The 12,439-nt window shown below is 45.2% G+C and overlaps 3 protein-coding genes across 3 annotated transcripts; 2 read left to right on the forward strand and 1 right to left on the reverse strand.

Annotated features, from left to right (window-relative positions):
* Positions 1-6,090: 6,090 nt before the first annotated feature.
* On the forward strand, positions 6,091-8,681 carry LOC147978121 (uncharacterized). Its single transcript, XM_087514652.1, has 4 exons — positions 6,091-7,684; positions 7,759-7,970; positions 8,055-8,547; positions 8,662-8,681. Exons 1-4 carry the CDS (start codon positions 6,091-6,093, stop codon positions 8,679-8,681), a joined length of 2,319 nt encoding a protein of 772 aa, XP_087370778.1.
* A 160-nt stretch (positions 8,682-8,841) lies between these two features.
* Positions 8,842-9,561, forward strand: LOC125547745 (uncharacterized). The gene is made up of 2 exons (XM_048711536.2): positions 8,842-8,991; positions 9,067-9,561. Exons 1-2 carry the CDS (start codon positions 8,971-8,973, stop codon positions 9,493-9,495), a joined length of 450 nt encoding a protein of 149 aa, XP_048567493.2. The 5' UTR covers positions 8,842-8,970; the 3' UTR covers positions 9,496-9,561.
* Positions 9,562-10,764: 1,203 nt separating this feature from the next.
* Positions 10,765-12,117, reverse strand: LOC147978122 (uncharacterized). The gene is made up of 3 exons (XM_087516515.1): positions 12,043-12,117; positions 11,612-11,761; positions 10,765-11,349 (listed from the first exon to the last, which is right to left on the reverse strand). Exons 1-3 carry the CDS (start codon positions 12,115-12,117, stop codon positions 10,765-10,767), a joined length of 810 nt encoding a protein of 269 aa, XP_087372641.1.
* Positions 12,118-12,439: the final 322 nt, after the last annotated feature.

Genomic DNA, 12,439 nt, shown 5'->3' on the forward strand with positions numbered 1-12,439 from the left:
TTGGACTGAGCTGAAGTCAAATTTCACCCTACCGCCAGAGGATAATCCAGAGAACCCAGTTAAAGAGCAATTAATCAAGTCTTTTGCTCTTAAGAGGATGGCAGAACTATTCAGGAGGTGGAAGAAAGAGCTGAATAAGTTTGTCGTAAATAATGAGACACCAGAATTCAAGGGCAGATATGAGAAGATCAGAGATCACTGGCCCGCATTTGTGGCCCACAAGACATCAGAAAAGAGTAAGAAGATGTCGGCGAAAAACAAGAAAAATGCTGCGAAGAAGAAGCTTCACCATCGCACGGGGTCAGGTGGCTACCTCATAGTCCGGCCTAAGTGGGCCAAGACTGAGAATGATCTGGTTGATAAAGGGATCGAACCAGAGATAATTAACTGGCCAGACCGTTGCCGGACTTGGTTCTTCGGGGCTGGCGGAACCTTGGACCCTGTAACAGGGAAGTGCATTTGGACGAATGATAAAATGGACATACCAGTCAGGAAGCTTAAGCGGTATATCGAAGCAGCGTAGCAAGGGACGTTCTTTCCAGACAGACAGAACGACGAGCTCACAATGGCCCTCGAGAATCCTGAGCACCCTGGACGGACACGAGGCACGCCAGGCTCCATTCCGTGGAAGGTTGGGTTTCCGAACACAGGCGGTTACAAATCCCATGAGAGGAGGAAAAAAGTGCAGCAGACCCAAATGCAGGCGCTGCAAGCAAGGGTAGACGCGATAGAGGAACGAGAAGCAAATCACAGCAAACGTACTGCCGAAGCTTCCCCCGAAGCTACCCCGCCATCTCAGCGCAGAAGCAGCGTGGCTTCCACCGAGCTGCTTCAGCCGGAGCATGCCTTGACGGCTCCTGCCAGCTATCCCGTGGATGCTATCACGGAGTCTCAAAATTGCCACCTTATGACGCAATGGATGAATTTGAAGGTCAAGGCGGATGTTGGCTCTGTTTATCCTACTGAACTCGGCGCAACTTTTCACTGCCGGCCGATTCCAGAAGGATATGCTAGGGTGATGGTGGATGAAATAACGGAGGGATTTGAGGACCTCCAGCTTGACCACCCTACCGGTGAAGGGGAGACTCGGCTGGGGTCTGCTCTGAAGACTCCATGCCTATGGCGGAAGGAGCTCATCAACCTTCCGAACTGGATGCCTCCGCCTCCTCCTCCTCCTCCGGCGAGTCAGGGCACTCCGCCTCCTCCACCGCCTCCTCCTCCGGCGAGTGACGATCAGGGCCCTCGGCCGGCTCCTTCTCCGGCGCGTGGCGGCAGTCCGCCTGCGCCGGCGCGCCCGAGCAGCCAGCCTCCTCCTTCTCCGCCTCGTCAGCAAGGGCGGAAGAGACCCGCCGCCGCTCCGGCAGCTGCTCCGGCGCGTCGTAGTCCTTCTCCTCCACCTCGTAAGCAAGTAAAGAAGATAACCGCTCCGTCTGCTCGGCCGGCGTCTAGCAGTACAACCAGAGGCGGGAGGACATACAGATTCGGTCCTTCTCTGCAGAGTCCACAAAAGTTATCATATGAGAGGACCCCGGAGGAGAACGCAAAGATCGCGCGAACCGAAGTGGATGACTGGTTTCAAGGGTTGAAAGCAAAGAGACATCCACCTCCGGAGGAGAAGGTAGATCCGGTGAAAGTGAAGCGCACTCTGGCTGCCCTGGCAAAACCACCAAGTCTCCACCGAAAGGCAACTATGAGCGCATTATTGCAAAGACATGGGCCGAAGCGGAGCGGTCGGGAAGTACAGTCAGTGATCAAAGGCTGAATGAACGACGAGTAGCTGGGAAACAAATTGCCCAGCTCGGCGAACAAGCGAAGCAATCGTGCCCCCCGCTCAAGGTGCCTAGCGACATCGTCGATCTGAGGATGGTGCCCGGTTATGGCAATGTTGACGATTACCTGCCCGACGATGTACATTATGATCCCATGGAGGTGCAGATACACAGATACGAGTACGGGAAGCCTGTCGTCAAAGATGAAAAATCTTTAACAACGATGATACGAAGATTACATGATTGGTACTTGAAAATCTGCAGAGAGTCTGGGGGGAGGAGTACTTTGTATGCGAGAGTTAAACCGGAGCATGACCTCGTTGGAATTGAACTGTTGCCTATTCCATTTGAGGAGTTCTATCAGTTTTTCAATCAATTGGCCCTCGATAAAACAACGATCACCTGCTACTGTCTGTAAATACTACTACTTCTGTCATTAAGTCTCTCTATATAGCTCATCTCTTTCATTGCATGTATTTATAATTATCCTCACTATATTATGCAGATTGAAGATCGCTGAATTGAAGAAAAGACAAATCGGTGATATTGGGTTCGTTAACACATATCTCATAGATGCAACTGAGGTTGAACATCGTCCCGAAGATACCGAGGCCAACTTGCTATGATCATTCAAAAAAATGAAAACAAAGATATAATACTCTTTCCTTACAACTTCAATTGAGTGTTACTGTCTTGTGCATATTCGGTTTCCCTTATATATTAGTCCAGGTTATAGTAATGTAATTGATGAGTTATGCATGCGTGTGCAGTTTCCACTATATTCTCCTAGAGATTAGGCTTGAGCAGGGAGTAGTAAGCGTCTTGGACTCTAAACGAAAAGATCCCCAGGAGTATGCGGACATGACTGAAATCCTCAAGAAGTAAGTTAAATCGATCATTATCCACCATATCAGCAACTTTGTTCATTTCCTGATATCAAGTAATTGTTTTCTTTGTTTGGCAGGGTTTGGAGAAAATTCACCAGAAAAGTTCCGGGACTGCCGAAGGAGCTGGAATTTAGACACCCGAAAGTAAGTACTATAGTAGCATGTTCCGCGCATCTCCTAGTGATTCAAGCGCTAGTTTCATCAATACCATTTAGCATTCTTGCTTATCAGTTTGATTGACCTCTATTTCTTGTAAAGTGGTTATGGCAGGAACAAGGGAATGATTTCTGTGGATACTACGTCTGCGAGTCCATCCGCCACACGACCTATGAGCGGGGCGGGTACTCTGACGAACAATATGAAGTACGTAAATAACAACATTCACAATTTTATTTTATTACCATCATTTGTGTTGAGTTTCATTCATTCATATATATATGTATTGAGCCCCTTCTTCAAATTAGATGTTTCGGAAGTGGGATGAACTCCTAGCACCAGCTCGCATGCGAGCAATTCAAGAGGAATTGGCAGCATTCTTTCTTGACCACGTGATCGCTGAAGACGGAGAATACTATGTGGACCATGAGTCCGTATGATTATATTTGTAAGAGATAATTATTGTATATATGTAGCCGGTAGTGTCGGATAGATATACGAGAACTTGTTGTTCAACCAATCTCTTGGAGAAGGGGAGGTGGTCGATATCACTTCTCTCTGTATGCATATATGTTCATGACGATCTTCTGTTTCCTTTGAATGCTTACTAGCTAGCTAGCGTGTCTAGTCCTCTCTATACGTATGTATAGTACGTAGCGTCGACCAAGCACGGACATAAGAGAGGACACTTCTCTCTATTAATTATAGCTAGCTAACACAATATATGAAACACCTAAATTAACCCCCCAAAACCCCCAAACACCCCCTCTTTCAAAAAAAACAAAAACCCCAACCACAGAAATGCTGACGCGTGGATGCCTATTGGTCCCGGTTGGTGCCACCAACCGGGACCAAAGGGTCTCCTGCCTGGGCTCCGCGCACAGGCCACGTGGAGGCCCATCTGTCCCGGTTCTGGATTGAACCGGGACTAAAGGGACAGGGCATTAGTACCGACCCTTTAGAACCGGGACAAAAGGCCCTTACGAACCGGGACAACAGGCCCTTTTTCTACCAGTGTAAGGACACTGATCCAAAGCATCTTGCCACCACATCCTCTAGGCCACACATGATAATGTGTCCTAGCCGAATCTATAATTTATGAAGTAACCCTCATCATGCTATTTCTTAGTGTTTTTATTTGTTGTTTTATATTTTATTAATTAAACCAACCTATTAATAAAGCGTGAGGCATGCCAGTTGCATGTCTTATGTTTACGTTGATAACTTGTCATTTTTGGTGTAGCTTATCTCTATGTAGTTTACAAATTTGCCGGAGATTGCCTTTTCTCACTTTTAATACCTTTGTTTCATAATCATCGTACAAGAAGTATGGCTGATAATACTATTTTTTTATTTTTAATCAGGAAAGCAACACTACAAAAGTTCACAAGGAAACAACATATTGACATCATTCCCGAGGAAGGTTGAGTAAATAATATTGCCTGAATCTTGTAACAGTAGAGTAGGGTACAATAAGTGAATTGGCACCCCTAGAAGGGCCACCTACCAACTGTGGCTAGGCGATATACTAGTTTCGACAAATAGTTCATAAAACATAAGCTATACTAATTTTCAAAAGAATAATTGTTAGCCAAAAAGGAAGATAAGTGGGGTGCCAGCCATGGAAAGGCTTCAAGTAACCAATTTTTGTGAACCTGCCACATGATATATATTTTTCCTAAATGATAACTGCCACCCATCATGTGCATGGCACTCCGGTCCTGATGTTTTCCGATGGAAATTCCAATGATGCAAGGATGGTAAATTCCTGTGACACACGGCAAGTTTCTGTCAGAAATAAACCAAAGCAATAAAATTTCCATGCTTGACAACTACAGTTGCCATCCTTGCGTAACAAAACTTGCCGTCGAAAACCTTGGGAATTGCCATGTGCTCGTACTTGATGTGTGACATGCATCACGGTCCATTTTTTGCATGAGGACATGTTAATACTTCTCATGCTTTAGCCATCCGTGATGATGAAGACTTCCCTGTGCCTCCTAGTCCTATGAAAAACTAATACATTGGTATTTCACAGAGCTTCTTAAAATACTACGTTATGATTGCTCCACTAGGAAGGTCAAAAGAACCAGTTTGGATTTTGACCTTCAAGTATCATATGGGGGCTTTGGATGAGGTGGTGTGTGGAACCCTGGCGGGTGGGGGGTTTAGTTAGGGGGGGGGTAAATGGACGGGTGGATGAGGGACGAACTAGTGGGTTATATAGTGGGCAGTGTTGGGTACCATACATGACCATTCTTTGTAAATAAGTTACACATTTAAAACCTTCATTTATGGTGAGTCCTACCAATAACTATTTCGACCATCCGTAAATAATGAACCAGCAATGGCAGACAATGTTGTTGTAGTGGACGTCCACATAACTACTGAGCTTAGGGAGTAAATAGGATAAAACTACTAGTTTACAGGCTAGGGTTCCAAAAAACTATCACTTTTTAACTTTTCTCAGAAAGCTACCAGTCGCGTGGTTCGTTGTTTAAAAAAACCCAAAACGCCCGTGACTAGCGATTGAACCGTTTTTCTGACTGCCCGGATCCACATGTCAGGCCACCTGGCCACGCGCGCTCACGGCGCGGCCGTTGACGGCCGTTAGCCCGTGCGGTCCAGTCGGAACGAAAGGAGCTGGTCGGGCCGCACTCTCTCTCAGTCTCCCCCTCCTCTCCCCTCTCCCCCGCAGTGACCTAGGTTGGCGATGGCGGCGGCGCAGCCAAATGCCGTCGGCGGCGAGCTATTGAGCCAAGGCGTCACCGGCCAGGAGGGCGGTGGACATCCAGAGGTGGCCCCAGGGCGAGGCAGCTCGAGCTTCCCGGCGCAGTGGTTGCAGCAGCCATCACCGCCCGCGGCTGAGGTCGATTCGGCGTGCTCAGATCCGGCAGTCCGCGCGGCTAGGGCAGTGGCGAAGTCCATCCACGCGGATCCAGAAGGCGGCCACACTTGGGCTTCCTCCTTTGGTGGAGTGAGGTCAGAAATTTCTGGCACTTCATACCTTTAGTTCAAATTACAAATTTCTGGGTCCTTTAGTTCAATTTAGAACTAGGGTTAGCAATTGTTTGTTCTTGGCATGGTACATTATTTTATTGGTTAAGTCAGTTCAGAAGAAAGTGCATTTGGTTAGTTCATTTGGTCAGTGCATTCACTGTAATTAGAAGAAAGTTTAGTAATGTTCGGTACATTTGGTCATTGTTTAAAGTTTTAGTGAGTTAAAAATTAATTGTTTGTCAGTTTAATCCTACAGCTTAGATGATGAGATTTGGGACATGAGGCTACATTTTCAAGGAACAGATAACATGGAGAGAAAGTATTCAGTTTCTTCAGACATTAGTTATCTGACCATATTAGCATTGGCTGAGTTGGAGGGTTATGGAATGGATGCTTGTCTGACTTATGTAAAGGAAGAGGGAAAGGGCTTGGAGGGGGTGGAGGTCCTGGATAGTGAGGAGGCATTAGAGGACATGCTTGACTGGTTTGTTGATAAGAAGATCTTGAACATCACTGTCAGAAAGCCTACTGATCCAAGCCCAGCAGATGTTAACATGGATCACATCATGCTTGAGGAGCAGATCCCCATTGATCATGTTGGTGAACCTGTTGTTTATAGTGTTTCCCAACAAGGGGTCCTGCATCCACTCCCTAATGCAACTTTGGCAGCAGCAATTCCTGAGGAGCCCTATCTTAACACACAACAGAGTTGTAATTTCAACAAGGGGAAAAATGTTGTGGAAGAAGAAGAAGATGTAGAAGTAGAACATGATGAAGATGAAGATGAGATGGATAAATCCTCTTCAGATTTTGAGTTTTTTAGGGGTGATTACAAAGGGCAGAATATATCATACAAGGCTTGGTGTAGGGGTGAAGATGAGGCAGGCACAGGGACAAGCCATAAGACTAGGGGAGAGGAAGAACCTGCAGATCACTATTGTGGAGCAAACTTAGAACCTTCTGAGTTTTGGGAGGAAGACCAAATCCTTTCTGAACATGAAGAACCCTCAGTTGTACCAGAGAAAGGAGCAAAGAAGCTTAATCCTGTCAGAAATCCAGGCCCAACTAGCAAGTCACACAGTGAGCCTGAACACATCAAGTTTGAAGATTGGGTGCCTGAACCTGATGAATACTGCTTTCCAGGTGATTTTGGTCTTAGTGATGAAGAAGAAGTTCCAAGGTTGCCTTCTGGTAGGAAGAGAAGGTTGAAGAAGAGGAAGGAGAGGAGGTGGTATGATCCATCAGTCCCTGATGCACATGAGCAGTTTGCATTGCATTTGTGCTTCCTAAATATTGTGGAGTTTAGAGAAGCACTAAGAAATTTCCATGTCAGGACACTTAGGAATTTTGAGTATCACAGAAATGAACCAACTAGGGTTATTGCTTGGTGCTCTGATAGAAAGCAAGGTTGTCAGTTTTATATAGTGGCCTCTAGAATAGCAAATGAGTCTACTTTCAGCATCAAGAAGATGAATTTGGATCACACTTGTGGAGCAAGTGGAGAGAGCACCAAAGTTACAGTAAACTTGGTTGCCATGGTTTGTGAGGATACCATTAGATCAAACCCTAGAGCTGGTGTTGAGACAATTATGTCATACACAAAGAAAACATTTGGTGTTCATGTGCCTAAAAGCTTGGCATATAGGGCAAGGAGGCAAGTAGTTGAAGTTGTGCAAGGAGATCACAGACTCCAATATCACAGACTAAGGGACTATCTACAGTGTGTGTTAGATACTAATCCAGGCAGTAGATGCATAGTGACAACCAAAGAGGACCTAGAAAATCCAGCTCCTACCCCTAGGTTCCACTACATGTTCTACTGCCTTTTTGCATGCAAAGAGGGCTTTCTCAATGGATGCAGGCCATTTATAGGTACCTGATCCTTACACATATATCTAAGATGGTTGCATTCATGTTATTTACAACTAATGTGATCATATTTTCAGGTTTAGATGGTTGCTTCATCAAGCTCAGCAATGGACAGCAAATATTGGCAGCTACTGGCAGGGATGGGAACAACAACATCTTCCCCATTGCATTTGGTGTTGTTGACAAGGAAGACACAGACAGCTGGACATGGTTTCTCACACAGCTGAGAACTGTTATTGGAAGTGGGAACAAGTTTGGCAAGTACACAATTATGTCTGATAGGCAAAAGGTATGTTGAATGCAATCAATGATGTATTCCCTAACTATCATACTTATCCATCATTCTAAGCCATCATTAATTCATAATTAACAGGGATTGTTGAATGCAATCAATGATGTATTCCCTGACTCCCCACAGAGGTTCTGTCTTAGACATATATATGCCAACTTTCAATCTGCTGGTTTTAGAGGGGAGGAACTCAAGAAACACTTAGATCAGGCTGCCTATTCCTTCACTAAGAGTGGTCATGAAAAGGGGATGGAAAATTTGAAGAAAGAAAGTTTTGAAGCTTGGCAGTGGTTGTCACAGATACCAGACCATACATGGGCAAGATATAAAATGGATACTGTTTGCAAAACTGACCTAGTTGTTAACAACCTCAGTGAAGTCTTCAACAGAATGATATTGGATGTTAGGAACAAGCCAATCAGGACTATGTTGGAGGGCATAAGAACAAAGTTGATGATCAAGTTTCAGAAAACCAGAGAGAAAATAGAGTCATGTAGATGGGAGATTACACCAACCTACTCAGAAATTTTAGAAGAAGGCAAGAAGTGGGCTAAGTATTGTGATGCATACATGGCAGGTGACTAGTAGCTCTGAGAACACATATTGTGTTAACTTGAACAACCATACATGTGACTGTAGGAGGTGGGACATGACTGCTGTGCCTTGCAGTCATTCCATTGCTGCAATGCAGAAAGTGAAGCTACATCCTGAAGACTTTGTCAATGACTTCTTCAAAAAGCCCATGTACTGTGAAACATACAAGCATATAATTTTCCCAGTTCCAGGACCTGACCAGTGGCCTCATACACCTGGACATGACATATCTCCACTAGTGTTGAAAGAAAAGAAGGGCAAAAAGCAAACTGCCAGGAGAAAAGGTGTATTTGAGGTGCTAGCAAAAAAGGATACCTCAAGAATTGGTATTGTCACATGTAGCAACTGCAAGAAGCAAGGGCATAGGTTCAGCAACTGTGGTGACCCTTTGAAGCCTAAGTTTCAGATGAGGATGAACAAGCACCAGGTCATTTGAGGCCATGTCTCATTTCATTGTCTCTTTTCATTGTTCATTTTCTTACAATGTTTCTTAATTGTGTAGGAAAATAGAGCAAATTACTCTCAAGCTGGTTCTTCTATGGCTACAAATGCTCAGAGGCCTCCAAGAGTACCTGCTGCTACTACACCTGAAGCAAGACCAGCTACAGCAAGAGCTACACCTTCTGCACCTTCACCAGCTCCAGTTGCTAATTCTAGGCCTAGGGCAAGAAAAAGCGCTGCTTCAACTATTCCAGCAGCTACAGCACAAGCACAACCAGCTAAGAGGACCAGGACTAACACTTCTTCTCCTGCTAAGAACACCAGATCATCTACATCTTCTCCAGCAAAGAACACCAGATCTTCAAGTGCCCAGAGAAGAACTTTCATTGCACCAAGGCAATCAAATTCAACTGTTGTCCAGGAGGGGTCAAAGAGGATCAGGAAGCCAAGTGGGAGACTGAAAGACTATTTTTATGCAAGTGGTAACTAGCTCTTGGATTTGGGTAACTTGAGTTCATTTGGCATGGTTCATTTGGCATGGTTCTGTTTGTTGAACTACCATGGTTTGTAACTTGAGCTCTTGGATGGATTTGGGTCTACTATGGTCTGTAATAACTACTATGGTCTGTAACTTTATTTTGTTTCAGAGATATTCAGTCAGTTGAACTACCCTGGTTTGTAATAACTACTATGCAGTCTGTTCATTCAGACAAAGATTCCTTTGTTGAATCAGTCAGTACATTTCTGTGAGTGTATCTTCTGTCAGTGAATTCAGTCAGTACATTTCATTGAGAGTAGCATAAATTCATTGAGAGTAGCATAAATACATAGATAGATTGGTCAGAGTAGCATCAAACACCACTTATTACATAGAATAGATCTTACATAGTACACCAACATAGAAAGATAGATAGATAGGTATATAGATGGATGAGATGAGATTGACATATCAGTCATATCGCTCGAAGAAACGGACCCACTTGGCCCTAGTTGCTGGATGAGGAGCCATGACTGCCCTCATCCTTGCTCACCTAATGATCTCCATGAATGACCTTCCCCTGCCACCAGTGAAAACCAGCTCTAGTTCTTCGTCATTGCACTTCTCCAGTACCTTGTCGGAGAGTCGGCGGTTGAACTCCCCTTGCCTGCGCCTCCTCCTCCTCTGTGCCGCCTCTAGTGCCCTCTGCCTGTGCCTCCTCCTCCTCTGTGCTGCTGCTGCTGTCCTAACATCCACAGCCTCCCCCTCCTCCTCTGTGACATCTCCCATGTCAGGATCCATCTGTAGGGTTTCTTTTGGGTGGCGGCTGGTGGAGTGACTGCGAAAGGGTGGGGGTGGGGAGGGGTTTATATTGACAGATGGATGGGGTTGGGTTTAGTAGGCCTAGGGTTGCATTTGGTCAGAGAATAGTGGGCCACTAAGCCCAATTACCCACAGAAATAATATATGTAGGCTAACAAATAACATCTAAAAGATAGAAGATCAAGTTGAACACTTAATAGAATACAAGATCCATTTCCACAACTTAGTAGCATAAGAGATCCATTTTCCACTACATAATAGCATAGGAGATCCATTACAGCACTTAATAGCATAGGTGGTCCATTACAACTTAACAACATAGTAAATAAGGTTCTTACACTAGGTTAAACTTCACATTCCCCCAAAATGTACACCCATAATCACTTGCAGTCATGCCAGGCCACATCCTTATATAAAGGCCTTTGAATGTACTTACTTCACCAACATATCAAAGCCACTTCAAGACTCAAGGATGGCCTTGATTTGCTCTAACTTCTCCTTGCTGCCATACCCTTCTTTCAGCAGCTCAGCAACAATAAGCTCAAGCTTTGCCTTCTCCTTCTTAAGAACATCTCTATCAACTTGAACATCCTTCATAGCCTTCCTGGTGTTCTTGATGATATCAGCTTGGCTCTGCAAAATGCACCTCTGCTCTTTTACAAGTTTGAGCTTTTCCATCTGCACCTCCAACATAGCTTTCTCCTCTAGCTCCTTCTTCTTCTTCTCAAGTTCTTCCTCCTCCACTTGTTTCTGGTGCACCTTCTTGTCCACCCTACCATCCTGGCAATCAAACATCTTGGATACATCATCAACAAACTTGGTGTACTCAATGCAAAGCTTGTCATTTTCAGTCCTAAGCTTGGCCAACTCCCTTTCATGTTCACTCTTAAGCCTGGCGAACTCCTTCTCAAACTTCTCCTTGTCCTGTACCCTTCCAAAGTTCTGCTCTTGGAACATCTCCCATAGCTTGCACAAACATCTCTGAAGAACAGTTGGCCAAGGCCCATCAACCCACTCTACAACACCACAATTCACACCATTTTCCTGCATTTATAAATGTGATAAGTTATTACAAATGGACTAGGAGCTTATTTCAGTTCCATGATTAACTTGTATATACTTGATAATTTCTAACAATGAATAACATAAATGAGATATGATAAGTTATTATAATGCCATGATTAAGTTTCGAAAGTAACAAAAATACATAGCAGAAAAATGTTTATTGGCATCATATCAAACAAAGTGCTGCATCATATCAATCATCAGTGACCATACATAGCAGAAAAGTTTATTGCCATCTAACCTGGACTGGGCAGCCATAGAAACGCCTTCCTGTTAAAGGCCCTTCAAAAGCAAGACGCTTAATAGGCCTCATTTGATGCGGAATGCACTTGGGATGAGCAAGCTCATGTTGGCCACAGAAAAGGAGCTCCACAGTGGTGTCTGGTTCCTCCTGCAACCAAAATAACCAGCAAACACTAGTTTCAATCTGCACTCAACACTAGAATATACTTGCACGCTTCATTAAACATGAACACTAAAAAAATCCCCAACTCAGCATGAACCCTAACACTGTACTGAGATGAACCCTAGCTTACATCAATCCTACAATCAAACCCCAGCCTCACTATTGAACAAGAATCCTACAACACCAACACTACACTTAGCAAGATCCATGGCGGTAGCCTAGGCCTACTAGCACCTAACCCTAACCCTAGGTGGCAAAGAACTTACCATAAGTCCCATGTCCATGCCGACGACCTCGCAGTCCTCCTCCGAGCTAGTTTCCTCGTCGTTCCAGGAAGGCATGGTGGCAAGGAGGTCAACGGCGAGCCACCTCAAAGACGGCGAGCGGCGGCGAGCTCGTACTGGAGCAGGGGAGTGAGAGCAGGGGAGTGAGCGAGCAGGGAGAGAGTGAGTAAGCAGGAGCGCCCGACCGACCGAGGGGGTTTATTTACCCCCGTTCCGACCGGGCCGCACGGGCTAACGGCCGTCAACGGCCGCGCCGTGAGCGCGCGTGGCCAGGTGGCCCGGCATGTGGGTCCGGGCAGTCAGAAAAACGGTTGAATCGCTAGTCACGGGCGTTTTGGGTTTTTTGAAACAGCGAACCGCGCGACTGGTAACTTTCTGA

This window comes from Triticum urartu, chromosome 3A (assembly GCF_056163025.1).
Source record: "Triticum urartu cultivar PI428250 chromosome 3A, HENAU_Tu73, whole genome shotgun sequence".
Classification (NCBI taxonomy): domain Eukaryota; kingdom Viridiplantae; phylum Streptophyta; class Magnoliopsida; order Poales; family Poaceae; genus Triticum; species Triticum urartu.